Source organism: Vicia villosa, unplaced genomic scaffold, assembly GCF_029867415.1.
Source record: "Vicia villosa cultivar HV-30 ecotype Madison, WI unplaced genomic scaffold, Vvil1.0 ctg.000525F_1_1, whole genome shotgun sequence".
NCBI classification, from domain to species: domain Eukaryota; kingdom Viridiplantae; phylum Streptophyta; class Magnoliopsida; order Fabales; family Fabaceae; genus Vicia; species Vicia villosa.
The window spans coordinates 610,818-629,250 of record NW_026705243.1 but is presented as its reverse complement, the minus strand read 5'-3'; the positions used below and the strand labels follow the sequence as shown (position 1 = coordinate 629,250).

Here is an 18,433-nt window from a genome sequence, read left to right as displayed (position 1 = left end):
ATCCCTGTAAATAATTTTTGAAATCTAATTTAATATCTCTAAAATGATTTCATATACAACAAATAATTTAACAAGCACGCAATAATATGGACATAATATATAATATATTTAAGTATTACCAAATACTTATAAAAAAATACAAAATCAATCCAAAACATACCCAAGCTAAGTTACTGGTAAACTGGTCTTTGATATCATCAGACACAGACCAAAGGGGGAATAAATCCCTTTCAATTCTTGCATACAAAAAGTCAATATCCTAACTCAAAAAACAACTACAAAACATATAAAAGTAAACCACATTATTTCCCTTGTCATTTGTCTCCTATTTGTTCACCATCATTAGACACACCAACATTATCATCAGACATATCAACATTATCATCAACCACATCATCATTATCATCAGCCACATCATCTTCATGAACTTGTTCTCTAATATATGGCTTGGGCTGAAAGTTTAAGCTTTCCATCAATTATTTTAGCGCATCACGAAGTTCATCTCTTTCCTTTCTCATTTCTTCCCTTTCAATTTTCATTTCTTCCCTTTCAATTTTCAGTTCTTCAAATTCATGTCTTTGCACCCATTCAGTTGACGAGGAACTTGAACCACGGTAATTTCGCCTGCTTGCAAATAAAGAAGATTCACTCCCAAGACCATAAACATGTCCTTTCCTTATTCTTGCAACCTCGGTCCACACATCAATTTCCTTTGGTGGCGGAGTTCCTTGCGAAGATTCTTGTTGGGTTAGTTCTTCCCATCTACGTTTATAATTTTCCTATTTACACAAATATAAGACTAATTAATATTTTAAAATGAAGTAAAATAAATGAAATCAACATGAAAAATAAAAAATAAAAACTATTTAAAGTTGAGAACTCATTACATAAACATGTTCCGATCTTCGATCAACCCAAGTCTTATTCTTGCGATGTTGGTGTGTGTGAACAAACAAATCTGAAGGAGTGGGGGGAATACCATTCATTTCCGTCTATAACAAAACAAAGAATATGAATTAGAACTAGAACTAGAATCCAAAGAATAACCAAATTTTGCATATATATTTAATAACAACTTTGCACATCAATAACAAAAGACAAGTATATACTGCAGTAGCAACAAAATGCATAACCACTAATTATCACATGGAACTACATAATTACAAATCAGCTCCTAACATATGTGTACCACTAATAGAAAAACAATCAATTATACATCAGTTCCTAACAGATTTGAACCACTAATGATTTTGAAAACATTGTTGTTAATGCTGAATTTTTATCATGGGAATAATGCAAATTAGATATGCAATATATAAGGCACGCCCACAATACATAAGGAACACCCACAATATCTAGAATAAGCCTTACAATATTCTAGTATATATTTGTTTCAATAAGAATTTGAGATTTTCACTTGCCTTTCTACAAACAAAACATATGCAGTGAAAACACGACACACAAAATCAGTCAAAAACACAAACATATGCCGCAGAAATACAGAGTTAATAGCACACAAAACCATTTATATACACATCAGGTTTATATAAATAAAATAAACTTTACCAAATTAGCTCTATGTTGGGATGTGGAGATAGAGCCACAAGTGTGTAGGGGCATTCCAAAACCTTCACAGTCAGATGCTCGGTTTGTTTTCGCCTGTATACTCTTCTTTTTATATCCTGAAGTTCCCCAATGCTCACATAATGTATTCCACAAATTCAGATTAATCCATGTTGGTCTTTTCCTTGTGACACGAACCTTGTTTAGGTTATTTTTCATTATTGCTGCACCTCGTTTTTCAAAGTTCTTTCTAGCCCATGCATCATCCGGTGGAACAAAATTATACTTTTTTTGTATAGAAAGCATAAAAAACTAAAATTACTGACACAATAAACATAACAATAGCAATTTAGGATTGTATTGTAAAAGAAGTATGAAAATTAATTATCTAAGAAAAGGATGGTTCCAACAAACTTTATAACCAAACTTATGAAACAAATTTATGATAGATTAAAAAAAATACAACTTTATGAATTAAGTATGTTTTTGTCCCTTTATTTCTATGTTCTGTTCAACATCTTTTCTTATATTTAATTGAACAATTATCATTGATAAAACAAGGAAAGAAGAACACTATCAAATTTAATGTTGTGGCTTTTGGCTACTAGAAAGAAGAACACAAGGAAAGAAATCCTAAAATATGGGGCTGGAATTTATAATATCTATGGCTATCTTGCTTTCTTTCTCATATGAGAATCCTTGTTAGTTAAGTTAAACTATTAAGAAACATACCTTTGCTACTTAATGCTCTGTTAGTTAAGTTATATACCATTGCTAATAAGTATATTTAATAACAAAGATTTTTTTTTAGTTAAGTTATGATCTGTTTCAAATTTTAAATTAATTCATTTAAACTACATATAGCATTAAGAAAAATATATATGGCTATCTAAAATGTTCATTCAATTACACCTACTAAAATTTCACATATTAGAAAAATACCTTAAACTCTCCAAACCACAAGTCCCTTGTATCAATGTGTATCTTCTTCCATGAGTTCCATGGCATACTATAATTACTCCAAATGATATCTCTGATCCCACTAGCTGCAGCATACAAAGGCAAAAATCTACAAACAATACATATGAATAGTTAAGAAATGTATATATTATATGAAAAGTACTGAATATAGATATATTCATATATATAAATATATACCCTTGCAAGTCAAGGTACAAAGTTTGCTTTCCTCCACTACTTTGTGTCTCAGATGGAACAACAGTTTCACTTGATCTTGGGGTTTGTGCTCCATCAGAATCATAAGGTTGTGAAATAGACGGTGATGCTACCCCTCGTATTGAAGATGGAGGTGTGATATTAGATGTTCTAGTAGCAGATGAAGCATGAGGAATTAAGACATTAGATATCCGAGTAGCAGATGCAACATGAGAATGTGGGACATTAGATGTCCTAGTAGCAGATGCAACATGAGGAAGTGGGACATTAGATGTCCTAGTAGCAGATGTAGCATGAGAAACTGGGACATTAGATGTCATAACAGCAGATGTAACGCGAGGAAGTGGGACATTAGATGTCCTAGTAGTAGACACATCATGAGAAAGTGGGACATTAGATGTCCTAACAGCAGATGAAACATGAGAAGGAGGGACATTAGATGTCCTAGTAGCAGATTCCCTTATAGGAGGTGCAACACAAGGATGTGGGCCATTAGATGTCATAGTAGCAGATGTCGGTGTATGAGGAAGGCCATTAGATTTCTTAGTAAGAGATGCCCTACAAACAGGTCTAACATGAGATGTGCTTGAAGAGGGTGCAACATGAGATATACTATGAGGAGATGCAAAATGCAATGTCTTAGAAGGATGTGTAACATGAGGAAGGGCACCAAGAGATGTCATATGTGGAGGTGCATCATGGGATGTCGTACGAGGAGGTGCATCATGGGATGTCATGTGAGGAGGTGCATCATGGGATGTCATGTGAGGAGGTGCATCATGAGATGTCATATGTGGAGGTGCATCATGGGATGCCATGTGTGGAGTTGAAATTTTGATATGTTTTAATTTACGAGTCTTTGAAGCTTTTTCCTTAATTTTATCTTCACCTGCCATCTGCAATCAGTAAAAAAAATTAGAATTGTTTATAGCATAAAATAACTAAATGCATCACATTCCACAAAATGAAAAATATTACAATTTAATAATCATTATGTCCATGTATCATCTCATCATCATCATCACCATCATCATCAATATCAATGTTAGTGCCATCATCCTGATACTCGGAGTATTCTAAATCATTTTCTAAATCAAATTCGTCCTCGTTCTCCTCGTCTTTCTCATCATGTTCTTTTTCTAGTTCCTCAATACTCATTTCTATTTCCTCATATTCCCCTTCATCTCTTAAATGGTCAAGTAACTCATCATTTGCTACAAAATCAACACTTGTTGTAGTTGTTGTTGAATCTTGATATGCAACCTCTAATGTGTAACGATCATCGACTCTGCCTCTAGGTTTTGTCTTAATGGCAACCCACCAATCAATCTTTTCTTTTAATTTTCCTGGGTATGGTACATAATAAACTTGAATAGCATTTGTTGCAAATATGAAAGGATCATAATTTGAATATCTTCTACGGTGATGAACCTCCATAATGCCATATTGGTGCTGAACTTTCATGCCACGATTGGCAACAACATCAAACCATTCACAATTAAATAAAACTAATTGTTTGGTTGGTTCTCCCAGGTATTCAACTTGCATAATCTCTTTAATATTCCCATAATAATAATTTTCTTCAACTCCTTCATCGTCACCTTTGACACAAACTCCACAATTAATGGTTTTTTTTCCAGCACTCCATTCTTCGGTGTGAAACTTAAAACCATTGACATAATAAATAGGCCAAGTATAAACCTTCCTCTTAGGACCATATGCTAACTGGTGCAAATACAAATCTTGCACCATGTTATTTTTGTCATGTACCTACCAAAAGGAAACATAAACTCATTATATTCCACAATTATAAGATAAGTTAAGTATTATAGTTGAAATCACTTTAGAAATTGCATGAAACTTACATATGCTTGAAACCAACTTGGAAATTCAGATGCAATCCTACCGTCCACGACAACTTGAGATATATTTGGATAACTTTCTTCCAAATATTGCACAAAGCATCTAACACGTGATATTATTATTATTATTATTATTATTATTATTATTATTATTAAAATCATTCTATATGATTAATATAAAATGATAAATCAAGTAAAGTTTAATTTACTTACTGAATAAATGGTTGGACTTCTTCACAATTTAGTAGGATATGCAAATGTGCAGCAGCTAATTCTTTTTCATCCAAATACCGACTCTTACGAGTTCCAGCTAAGCGACCAGGATGATTAAAAATTGATAAAGTATGTTGAACTACATCATCTTGAACCCCATCATCATTTCGACATACTTTATTTCTCAAAGATTTCACATGAGACTCAAAATAATATGAACAAAAATGAGAAGTCTCTTGACATAGATATGCCTCACAAATCAACCCTTCTACATGCGATCTGTTTTTAACCATTTGTTTCAACCTTTTCAAGTACCTAAATAATAATATATATAAAGTTAACTACTAATTATGAAAACTTAAAAATGTAGATTTATGGGTTGGACAATTTGAATGATTACCTCTCAAATGGATACATCCAACGATATTGCACAGGACCCCCAACCCTTGCTTCATAAGGAAGATGAATCGGAACATGCTCCATGGAATTAAAGAATCCAGGTGGAAATATTTTTTCTAATTTGCAAGTTGTAATCACTATATTTTTTTCCATCAATAACAAATCGTCCACACGCAAAGTTGTTGAGCATTAATCCTTGAAAAACTTACTCAACTCAGCTATAGGACTCCACACTTGATGGGGAAGTGCACTAAAAGAAACTGGTAACAATCGCTCTATAAATACATGGCAATCATGACTTTTCATTCCAATAAGCTTCCCATCACCTTTGCTTACACATCTATGCAAATTCGAAGCATGACCATCAGGCATTTTTAACTCAGAAACCCATTTATACACAACCTTTTGTTGGTCACTAGACAAAACATATTTTGCTTTAGGCTTTAAAACTCTTCCATTTGATTGTGTTTGTAATTCTAACTCCTTTCTTCGACAATACTTCTTCACATCCATTCATGCCTTAGCATTGTCTTTGGTCTTATCTTTTATGTCCATCACTGTATTAAAGACATTATCAAACACGTTCTTCTGAATATGCATAACATCAAGATTATGCCTTATTAAGTTGGTTTTCCAATAAGGTAACTCCCAAAAAATACTTTGTTTTTTCCAATTATGGGACACACCAAACCCATCACATATACAAGGATCGACCTCAGTTACTTTAGGGAAATCAGATACTTCATCCCACACATCATCCCTAGTCAACTATTTTGGAGGTCGAGACTTTTCTACTCGGTTCTTGTAAAATGCATTCTTATTTCTTCAAAATGCATGATCTGTAGGCAAAAATTGACGATGAGAATCAAACCAAGAACACTTGCCACCATGCTTCAAGAAAAAAGATTTTGATTTATCCATACAATATGGACATGCTAATTTTCCAGTTGTACTCCAACCAGACAACATTCCATATGCCGGAAAATCATTAATAGTCCACATTAATGCAACTTTCATTATGAAATTCCTTTTCCTTGAAATATCATATGTAAGCACTCCTTCATCCCACAAAAGTTTGAGCTCACCTATCAATGGTTGCAAATAAACATCTATCTTGCTCTTTGGATTATGAGGACCGGGAATAATCAAAGTGAGAAACATGTAGGGAGTTGTCATGCACAGTTCTGGAGGAAGATTGTAGGGGGTAACAATTACAGGCCAACATGAATAAGAAGAGGTTGTATGATTAAATGGTGTAAAACCATCGGTGCATAATCCAAATCTTACATTCCCCTCTTTAGCAGCAAAGGAAGGATAAGTTTGATCAAAATGTTTCCAAGCCTCTCCATCCGATGGATGACACATCACTCTTGGTTCTCGTTTATTTTCATAATGCCACCTCATATGAGGAGCAGAGCTCATTGAAGCGTATAATCTCTTAAGTCTGGGAATTAAGGGTAAATAGTGCATTCTCTTTATGGGCACCTCTTTGCAACTCTTCTTGCCAGTCTTTTTTTTCTTATAACGAGGTGCATTACAAAACTTGCATTCTCTTAGTTGTTTACATTCATCGGTGTAGTATAGCATACAACCATTAACACAACAATCTATTTTTTCTGCAGTGAGACCAAGTTTTGAAACAATTTTCTTAGTCCTATAATAATCATTAGGAACAAGATTGTTTGGAGGATGTGTCTCCTTCATAAGTGCCACCATTTGATTAAAAGACCGTTGAGACATGTTCCCCTCTGACTTAATCATCAATAATCTAACAGCAGTAGATAATTCAGTATGATCGTTGCATCCATGCCACAATGGTTTATGTGCTGCATGTAGTAAATCATAAAACTTTTGATCATTAATATTTGGAGACTCTTCCATTTCTTCCTCACATTGCATTTGGTGTTCTGGTCCAACAGCGTCATAAACCATATTCTCAAATCTACCGTGGTTGTTGCTATGACCCTCTTGTGCAAACTTTTGTTTATTAATTTCTACAAGTAACTCCGGATCACTTTCTCCATGACATGTCCAATACCAATAATCAGGTTTGAACTCTTTTTGAAAAATATGAACTTTAACTTCTTCGAAGTGTTTCAAAGGGACGTTTTTGCAATTAGAACAAGGACATCTAATTTCACTATTAATTATGCCCTCTTGCCGAAGTGCAAATGATACAAATTCATCTAACCCATTTCGAAACTCGTCAGTGTACCCCTTCCGACCAGGATTTAACCTATTATACATCCAACTACGATGTAGTCGGATGTCCATGTTTATTCTGTAATATAATTAAAGTATATAGATCATGTATTGTATTTAAACAGAGCATATATGTCATGTATAATATTTAAGTTAGACACCAAAAATGAAAAAATAACTTATAATTTCATATTATAGTTCATATATGGTATTTAAGGCAAACAATATATATAAGACTAGATTCAAGAAAATATTAAAGAATCTCACCTTCTACAATTATTTTTCAAATAATTACCTTGAGTTCTTGTATAAAAAGTAGAGCACTCTGATCCCAAATATCTACAATGTCAATATAAAAATAATGAGCATACCTGAATAAAAGGGAAAAAAATTCTACTTCCAACAATGAGAATATGGTTATGTGAACAATTTGATACACTTGCTAAATTACTATTAAGTTTTTAGAGTTGTTGCTAAAGAGTATCAGATTTATTGAATTTAAAAGTCTACTCGTACAAATCAAACAGGGAAGTTCAATTAAAGAAACAACAAGAGTTAGACAACAAAAATAATTTAAATCCAACAATGAGAAGAGTGATCATAAAAATAGAGACTTAGTTTCACTGTCAGAAAAATTACTAGGAGACTATAGTAAGAGGACAAATTAATAGTAATATGTTGCCCATATAAATGAACCTATAACTATAGCAAAGTTTGAGTTCAGTTAAGTGTTTTTCTAAGAGTTGAAATACAAGTAATCTACAGGAAGGTTAAATGAGGATACCAATAGCACTTAAAGCACTTCTTCACCATGTGCACAACTAGCAAGGTAGAATTACATATTGTTATCAGTTCTTAAAATTTTAAATTTGCATCCCAAATTATAAAAAAAAAAAAATTAAAACTATTGCTGCTAATGAACATATGCCAAGAATAAGCCTAAATAAATTCTAACTAAGCATTTCCAACCAACACATTTTCCATCAAGAGAATAGTAAATTTTTCTCTATATAATAATTTTAAACTCTAGCTAATATTCTGGGTTTCGCTACATGATTAACTCATTTTGATTACTTAGGAGTCTTCATCTTTAAAGGCAAACCAATAATGATTCATTACAAGCCATTACTAAAAAATTAATTGTCAAACTTAAAGCTTGGAAGAACTTACTCTCAATGATGATTCACTACAAGCCAGATTAAAAAAACTCATGCTATCTTATAAATTCTAAACACCACCATAAGACAATATAACTTTCTATCACTTTACTTAAAGTGATTAATATCTACTGGGGTTTAATATTAGTGATTTAATCATGTCAAAATGATTTCATACTCATATGGAATTAACATCTTAAACTTATTCTAATCAATTTCTTTTGTCACAATGACAACAACTGTCAATAAACATAAAACTTGTTTCTATTCTATATTTATTATGTTATTTTCAAGTATCTCTCTTTCTCACACATAAATAGGGCATCCAATACCCAAAGAAATTTCTATCAAAATCTAAAATCCCACTCACAGAGAAACAAAAAAACAACCATAATAATAAATAGAAACAACCATTAAAGAAAAGAAGCATGCAAGAGAAGCAGAAAGAAGTGAAATACCTTGATATGTTGTTGAAGGTTTTGCGGTTTTTACCGGACGGCGAATGAAAGATTTGAATAGCGGAGAAACAAGGAGGAGTGGGCGGCGGAGAAACAAGGATGAGTGTGCGGCGGAAAAATAATGTTTACGAGGTCATGAGTGTTAGGGTTGGTGGAGAATTTTGAAACAAAGAAGCTGTAAAAATAAAACTATCATTTTGTTTTAAAAATAAATTACCGAGCGCGGAAAAAGAAAGTGGAAACGTTTTGTCTACAGTTGGAAAATGCTTAGATGCGTTCATATAGTTTTGATATTCAGAATAATATAACATAAACGGTTAGATGGATTGGTAGGAGATCTTTATTGGCACTGAAATGTCACCGCTTCGACTCTTGGCTGGGCCATTTTATGTCTAGTATTTTTAACCACTAAAATTTAAAATAAAAAACAATGCAGCAAAGGATGGAACTCATATCCTTCTTTAACATATGACCAACCACTAGACATAGTATTATATTGTTATTAGTTTAGCCTATATATACTTTAGCCACTGAAATTCAGTCGCTAAATTAATTAAAATTATGTAAAAAAAACAAAAATTAACTTTAGCTTTTTTATATTGAATATTTGGTCACAAATTTGCTGACTAATTTCAATTAGTGACCGATTTTGCGACATCAAAAATTTTACATATACCATACTAATTTTTGGTGGCTATTTTGGTGGCTAGAGTGACTGAAATTTTTCGGTCACTATTTTAGTCACTAAAAGCGAATTTTCTAGTAGTGAGTTTGTTCAGCTCCAGAATCTCCCCAGCTGATCGACAAATGGTAGTCCTCCTCTGGAAGACAGTTTGTTCATGTCCAAGACTTTCTCAGCATAAGTCGATGAATGGTAGTTTTCTCCCCGAAGACAGTTCGTCCACTTTCAAGCAAAGTCATTAGCTCCTCCAAGGGACGCACAATCATGTGGTATTCCTTCAAAGATGTTAAGTCGAAGGAAAGTATGATGAAGTTTCTTAATTGCCATCAAATGGTATCTCACCTCCAAGTGCTGGTGAGAAGTTTGATGAGGAAACAAACCCTTGTAGATTTCTCTTCATCCGAGATATCTTCCAAAAGATGATGAAGTTTCTTAATTGCCATCAAATGGTATCTCACCTCCAAGTGCTGATGAGAAGTTTGATGAGGAAACAAACCTTTGGAGATTTTCTCTTCATCCGAGATATCTTCCAAAAGATGATGAAGTTTCTTAATTGCCATCAAATGGTATCTCACCTCCAAGTGCTGGTGAGAACTTTGATGAGGAAATAAACCCTTGGAGATTTTCTCTTCATCCGAGATATCTTCCAAAAGATGATGAAGTTTCTTAATTTCCATCAAATGGTATCTCACCTCCAAGTGCTGGTGAGAAGTTTGATGAGGAAACAAACCTTTGGAGATTTTCTCTTCATTAGAGATATCTTCCAAAAGATGATGAAGTTTCTTAGTTGCCATCAAATGGTATCTCTTCTTCAAGTGCTGGTGAGAAGTTTGATGAGGAAACAAACCCGTGGAGATTTTCTCTTCATCTGAGATATCTTCCAAAAGATGATGAAGTTTCTTAATTGCCATCAAATGGTATCTCACCTCCAAGTGCTGGTGAGAAGTTTGATGAGGAAACAAACCTTTGGAGATTTTCTCTTCATCCGAGATATCTTCCAAAGTATGATGAAGTTTCTTAATTGCCATCAAATGGTATCTCACCTCCAAGTGCTGGTGAGAAGTTTGATGAGGAAACAAACCCTTGGAGATTTTCTCTCCATCAGAGATATCTTCCAAAAGATGATGAAGTTTCTTAGTTTCCATCAAATGGTATCTCTCCTCCAAGTGCTGGTGAGAAGTTTGATGAGGAAACAAACCCTTGGAGATTTTCTCTTTATCTGAGATATCGTCCAAAATCACAGCAGAATCCAGTTTCGTGATCGGACATCCGAAACAAGGGGAGGTTGTTTACCTTTTTCTAAGTAGTAAACACTTATTTAAAGAAGATGGATTGCGCATTTTTCATTGCCGACCATTCGGCATAATCCACGTAATACATTTCTACCGGAGTTTGTCTCCTTATTCCCCGGCGAGTGCGACAACGGGATCAAGTCATGCACCAGGATTTTATTATCTCTGCGACATCTCCAGGATGCCCAAAAGTCGTGCATTCTTTGGTATTTAAGTCTCTTTCACTTAGGAGAGATCAAGATGTCAATCTTTCTCCCTCCAAATGAAAGAAACTTAAATAGGGGCATCTGTCATACCCTAATTTTTACCCTCCTGAGATGTCACACCTCCAAATACCTTATCAAACTCAAGAAAGGTACTTAGAGCAGTCACTTGTTTGCCTGATACACAATCGAGGGTGCTCAAGGACAAAGGTGTTCAGGCAAAGGATCAATCAATATGAGAATAACCTCTAATACAATCATAGGATTCAAATGATTCATTTATTCACCTATGTTGATTAGACAACAATCATCTGGACTCAGGTTTGCTTAGTTCACCAATCTAGGGTTTTGAGTCTGTTAAGGACTGCAATCAGGGATCACATTTGGGAAACCCTAAAAAGCCCCAGGGAATCACTCAAAGGCTTCAATCATCTTCAAATGATCCATATGACAATATCCATAGGACATTACACTTCAATTCAAGATCTACAGTCATCAATTTCATCTGGTCGACAATTAGGGTTTCAGACCTAATTCACTAGCATAGTTGACTTTTAATCAGGACATGGATCCAAAACTCAAAGCATGACTTAATAACTTCTATTACCTCAATATAATCCATTCACATCACTCATTTGAGGAGGAGAGTTTGATTCATCACAGAAAGTCCAAGATTTCACTTCATTTGGAAAAAGTCAACTATACAAGATCACCTTTGATTTTTAGGATTTTTGGTCAAACCATGACATTTAAGGATCAATATCATCAATATATGATTATTGATGTCATTTGGCAAAAGAAATTCAAGAAAATTCATCAAGGATCAAAAAGTCAGGAACTAGGGTTTTTAAGGGTACTTTGGGAACTCAAAATTTTGCTTACACACTAAAAAAACTCCCAAAATGAAAGTTGTAGATCTTGCAAAATAAAACAACATCTTACAATTCAACCTAGTTTTCTTCCAACTTTAGGCCTATTTTTCACAAATTTCCCAAATGATTCTGAAGAAACCCCAAACTAATGAATTGAAGTATATGTTAAGGGCTTTCCAAATTGTGCTCAACCTTCTCCAAATTCATTTTGAGCTAGGAGTTATGATGGTTCAAAGTTGGGCTCATGGAGTAAAATTATAGGTCATGCCAAAGTTTGAAACTTGCAATTTTATGCAAATTCCTACACTATTTGATACCTCTAAACTTCAAAAACATTATGAGGGATAAGAGAGGATCAAATGCATCATTGCAAAGAGATTGAAGAATATTCAAAAATTCAATGCCATGTGATTAAGTAATCATTACAAAATGGAATATTAGTGAATCATCAAGGAATCTTCTCCTAAGCCAATTGGAAGCCATTCTGCATCAGAATTGTCCCCTATGATCAGAAGAGATCAATGTTTGGGGAGCTAACTCGAAAACACCATCATTGCATCTTGAAGATTCTTTGAATTTCTTCATGGCCAAGAAACCAAAAACTCCCTCATTAAGCAAGCTTACTATCTCCAATTGCTCTGAGACTTTTGCCTATAAATACAAGTGCATACTTCAGTAATTAAACACACCAAAGCAACAAAAATCTTTCTTTCTCTCTTCTCTTCTCATACTTAGGTTTTTCAAAGGTTCTTTGGCATGAAGACTCGGATTCTTCAAACCAAAGCTCTTCCTTTGAAAGTAAGTATTCAAACACATAAAGGGAGGTATTTAGAGGTGATCCAAACTTCTGGAACACTTCTGTACATGGAGAATCATCATCTTCACCTCTCACTTGGAGCTGCATCAGTTGGGGTCGAGCAAGGAGTTCTGGGCAGTTTCAACCCAAGCCAAGCATCTCAACACCTTCCCGAGGGATCACTGAAGCTATCTGGATCATTGCAACAAATCTGTAGCACACTTTGATCAGAGCTCAACCTCCATTTTTGAGGTAAGTTTCGTGAAATTCAAACTCCATAATTCACGCATGATAAATTAAAAATGAAGTTACGAGTTGGTTTCTGCACCTTTAAGGATCATTAACCCTCAATCAATTGCATCATATCATGCATATAGAGTATTTCATGTTAAATTCCAGTTTTAGGGTTCTTAGTGTTCATGCGTGCGAATTTTGAATTACACTAAAAATAAATGAAATCAAAGGATACCATCATGATCCTTATTAAAAAACGAGCAAAATCCATGTTTACATCTTTGAGTTTGGTTGAGAAACGAGTGATATAGAAAATTCAAAAGTTATGGAAGCTTGAGGTTGAAGATGAAGATGGTGGCGCCATTTTTCAAATTTCCCAGAAACGAGTTTATTTTATTTTTAATAGTAGGTGTGTCACTTACGAATTCATCGTAGTGTCCCATTGGTTACAGCGCGCGTCCAAAAGCCTTGCCTTGCCTTAGGTATGGGGTTCGATCCCCCCCTCAGACCTTTTGTTCATTTTATTTTTCAAACCACTTTTATGTTTTGCTTTCACATATAATCATGTGGATGCCTTTCCTAAACAGGCCACGCGCGTGGCCCAGTTGGCATATGTTTTGTTTGGTAACATATAAGGCGTGGGTTCAACCCTTGGCAAGACCAAACCCTTTTTTTTATCACTATTTTCTTTCTTTTTTTTTTACAAACTTCATATAATTGATTTACTTATCAAATTAAATCATTTCCTCTTGACTTTTTACACACTCTTCATTTAATACATCTCTTTTATGAATAATCAAAAACTCACAAAAATATATATTATTTTTAATATATTTTAATTAGGTTTAAAATTATAAGTTTTAAGTATGTTTGATACTTTTAAATATAGTTTTCTCTTGATTTTCAAAACCTAATTTCTTGTAAATATTCTTGTGATAAAACCCTAATCATTTAGGACTTAATTAGGTATAGACTTTGTCTTTACCCTAATTAAGTTGACTTTTTGCAATATTTCAAACTATTTTCAAACTCTGATTTAAACTGACGATTGAGGTTTTCAGACAACAAAACCTTGTTTCACTTCAAATCATTTTCAAACAACTGTTTCTTATAAACAATAAATCATTTTCTTCGGGCCTCTAATACAGTGTAAGACCCAACACCTTCTTTCTTTTCTTAGTTTTGTTTTCAAAAACTGTATTTACAAAATCTTCTTTCTGTTTTCAAAACATTCTTCTGGTATTTGAAGGGCATTATTCCCGGTGAAACTCTTCAGATACCTATGTGACCTATGTCCATCTTCACTTCTTCTGTTTTCAAAAACCTTTAACTGTTTATTATAAATATTCAACTGTTATCAATAAAACAACAAAATTGCCGGTGAGGCTTTGTATATACTTCTTCAAAGGCCCCCACTCCATCCAGGTTAGGCTTTAAAAGCTTTCAATTTACAGTCTTTATTTAAATTACTATCAAATATAAACTGTTTATATATTGTTTAGGACTACGTCTGAGTGTAAACCTTAGGACAGTTAAACTATATATATATATATATTATAGGACTATGGCCTAGGATTGAGAATGTCTTCCCGGTGATGGCTCTTTCCTAATTAGAGATTCAGGCAAAAGTTAGAGACATAAAAAATATATAATCAATCCCGGTAGACTTAAAACCCGAAAAGGGTAGTTTACGCAAAAGTTAGGGATATATGGCAAGTAACTGTGTTCATGACAAACTTGATTATTCAGAAAATCCATTGTGGAGTATTCATCATCAGTAGGTCATCTTCTAAGAAGCACGAATACAGCGCAATCCGGAAGGGAAGGGAAAGATAATGGTCGTCACGTTTCATCGTAGCCCTTTTCCCGAAAATTACCAATTTCCAACTTTGTAAATACTCCATGGAATCAAGCATTTGGCTGATTACCATTCCATAAATAATAATTTGTGCCTTGTGCTTTTTTTCTTTGCAATCGAGTCTTATTCAGTTTCTTAAAATGCATTTTAAGTTTAAACAGTCATTTTTTTTGAAACAAATGTTTTCATAAAATAAAATGAATTTACGTACAAAATAAAGGTGAAATTTCTTTCCAAGGGTTACAAACAATAGGAAGAATGCAAACAGTTGCTCCGAGAACGGTTGAGACTCCGGGAACAGGTTTCGCCATGAGGTTGCTTTGCGAACATCTCCCGATGACGGATTTTCACTTCAAATCATTTCACTCACTTTGAATAGGTATCCCCAACGGAGTACAAACTGCAAGAAGAAAATATTTCACATCTTCTGATCGACAAAGATTCAGATCGTATCATAGGATTTCATATCCGCGACAATTCAATTCACATGCTGTTTATATTTTATAATCATCATAACATTCATGCATGCTTTACATAACTACATGGTTAGCATAGTCTAGTTAGGCTTTGATCCTGTTATTGCCCGGGTCACTTGGACATATACTCAAGCTTCCCCTGCAAAGTCGGAAAAGGTTTTTTTTCTTAAAAAAAAGTTTAAACACCCAAATTTCCCCAAGAGGTTAACAAATAGTGGTCTTCCAGAGGAAGATTGTTGTTTACTTTGAGAAATCCTCAGCAAGTTAACAAATGGTAATCTCCCTCAAAGGAATAGTTGACTCACCTCCGTTGTTGCTCCCAATCAAAGTCAACAATAGTGGTCTTCTTCAGGAAGATAGTTTGGTTACTTTTGGGATTCCCCTAGCCGAGATTCTCTAGCAGGTCAATAGTTGGCAATCTTCTCCAAGAATACAGTTTGTCCGCTTTAGAATTTTCCCACAGAGCCGACGAATGGCAATTTTCTTCAAGTAGATAGTTCATTTCGCTTAAAGGTCCAATATGAAAACCCATTCCTTCTAGATCGAGGTCCAAGATGAAGCTTGAATGAGTTTATGCCATCATTCCTCGTAACTCAGAACACAAATCACAATTGTGCTCATAACTCAGATCACAAATAACAATTAAAATGACTCCATTATTGAAGGCTGAATAAGGAGAAACATTTTTGTTGTTATTTGTGAAATACCACTGGTAGAGACACATGATTTCTCCACCCTGTGATTTTCTGGACAGGTTTTGGTAAATGCATCCATCATAATACCAAACCTGCACGCACCCAACACGAACACTCACGAAACACATCTTGAGAGATTTGATTTCTGAAGCCTGTTGCGAAGATGCTAATTTATAGCCATTTGAGATCATAGGTAGTAACGATGGTCTTTGGTCTTGTTCAATGGTCAACCGATTAAATAGGAAACAGTTCCAAAAGCAATTACTTTTTCCAAAGAAGTTTTTTGACTGTTTTCTTATGATAGGAGTTATCTTTAATCCAGCGCATGCATAGTCATTGATTGAACTTTACACCGGCCACTGACTAGAAGAGATAAACCCACTGCAGTTTTCTTTGTTTGACCCTGAAGAATCAATGTCTTTAATAATGTCATGACATCCTGTCAGACATTGTCCCTCTTTTACTCCTTAAGCACAATGCTCAAGATTCTTTTAAGAGATTTTGACAAATCTTCCTATGAACCAAGTGACAGACCTCCCACTTACTCTACTGACTCACTAGTCATAGACTTCTGTTGTTATGATTACCTTTAGATTGTTTACTGCAACTGTGAAGAGCCTTCCACCACCTGTTGAAGCATGCAACCACTAGACCAGATAAATAATTGTGGATACAAGATGCACATGGTTGGATTCAACCATTCCTAGATAACTGATTGTAATGATACATCTTGTTATATGAACCTTTTCATAAGAAACTCCCCATAACTGAGTTGAAAAAGCTTCTGCTGACTTGGAACATCTTCATTAAGATGGTAGAGTATTACAGACCAAGATAATTTTCTAGAATTATATCTTGAACTAAGAAGTCACTCCCCCTATTTGAGATAGTCTGAGCTTCCCCAATGGAATAAGTTTGAAATGATGAATGGAAAATATAAGACTCATCTTAATATCTTCAAGAGCAGCACCCTCTGTTCAACAGTCCTGCTGAACACACTCACTATAGCAAATTTTTTCCTTAAAAAAAATACTCACATCAGAAATTACATGTTATAACATCTTGTATAACATTAGAATACACCTGAGCTGTTTAGTACATCCCATTAGCTCCACTTCTCTTTCTGCAACAGATTCAAGTCTACCACCTTGTCTTCACCTGAAATAGTCAACTGATGACCCTTTGACACTAGATGTTTCCATAGAAAGGTTGCCACAGACCACCATAAAGAACTGTCACTTCTTCTACTGTTGATCATTACCCTGCCATGTTTCAATTAGATCATGGTCTGCTAAGACAAATTGAGCTCCTCCTTGATAGAACTAGAAGAATCCTCTTTTATCTTTAGCTATGTTGATCATCTCACCAAACTTCTGTCTTCATAGTCATACTCACTAATGAAGTCTTCATCATGAAAGTAAACACGTATTGCCAGAACATGTTACAATCACCAAGATTAAAATCTGCCCATTCTAATCCATATTAAGTCAGAACTGTCACTTCAGACATTAATGTTGCTTCTTCATTCGTCACATATAGTGATGTTGTGACATCACACAAGACATTAGTTTATCAGACTTAGAATCTCATCCATTCCTCTGAGTGTTCCTTTACCTACACCGGTTGATGCCTTGTCTTGCTTTATTCTCCCCCTGATAATTATAACATAAGTATGTTTTGAATGATTGTCCTTACCCTTGAAGCATTCTTCATTTGGAACTTGCCACTTTTTCCATGTTTGGAATCCTTCGTTTGCTAGCTACACAAGATCAAGACTGCCACTTCTTGTACCTTGAAGTAGGAGAAACTTCTGAATAGCCCTGAACTTGTCTTTAATAGATAGGTCTGAACCTAAACTTTACAGCCAACCATTGCCCTTCTTAATGCTTTAAGAGAAGATAACACAGAACTATAATTGATACATAGTTCACACCAGACCATGGATACTTAATACACATACTCAGCTCCCGACAGAGTATATGAGTCTTGTATTCAGGCTGTACATTCAATAAGTACTAAGTCTCCCGTCAAAGTACCTATTAGACACTCAGATAGAATTTAGTGCTCACACCAGATCCTTCTAAATGATTTCTTCTTCATACATAAGAGCATTCTTCTTGGCAATGATGTTTCAACATCTGTTATGACATCATTTATTAAGGCTTTTAGGATCTCACACTTAGAAAGGGGGGGGGGGGTTTGAATAAGTGTAGCTTTAAAAACTCTTAAGATAAAAACAATTTGCACAATGATTTTTATCCTGGTTCGTTGTTAACTAAACTACTCCAGTCCATC

The 18,433-nt window shown here is 34.5% G+C and overlaps 2 protein-coding genes across 2 annotated transcripts; both read right to left on the bottom strand.

The window, feature by feature from the left end:
• Positions 1-242: 242 nt before the first annotated feature.
• On the bottom strand, positions 243-3,635 carry LOC131629141 (uncharacterized). The gene is made up of 5 exons (XM_058899943.1): positions 2,722-3,635; positions 2,506-2,632; positions 1,567-1,875; positions 888-992; positions 243-779 (listed from the first exon to the last, which is right to left on the bottom strand). The coding sequence occupies exons 1-5, from the start codon at positions 3,633-3,635 to the stop codon at positions 477-479; spliced, it is 1,758 nt and encodes a 585-aa protein (XP_058755926.1). The 3' UTR covers positions 243-476.
• A 2,403-nt stretch (positions 3,636-6,038) lies between these two features.
• On the bottom strand, positions 6,039-7,487 carry LOC131629140 (uncharacterized). Its single transcript, XM_058899942.1, has one exon. The coding sequence runs from the start codon at positions 7,485-7,487 to the stop codon at positions 6,039-6,041; it is 1,449 nt and encodes a 482-aa protein (XP_058755925.1).
• Between the last annotated feature and the right edge of the window lie 10,946 nt (positions 7,488-18,433).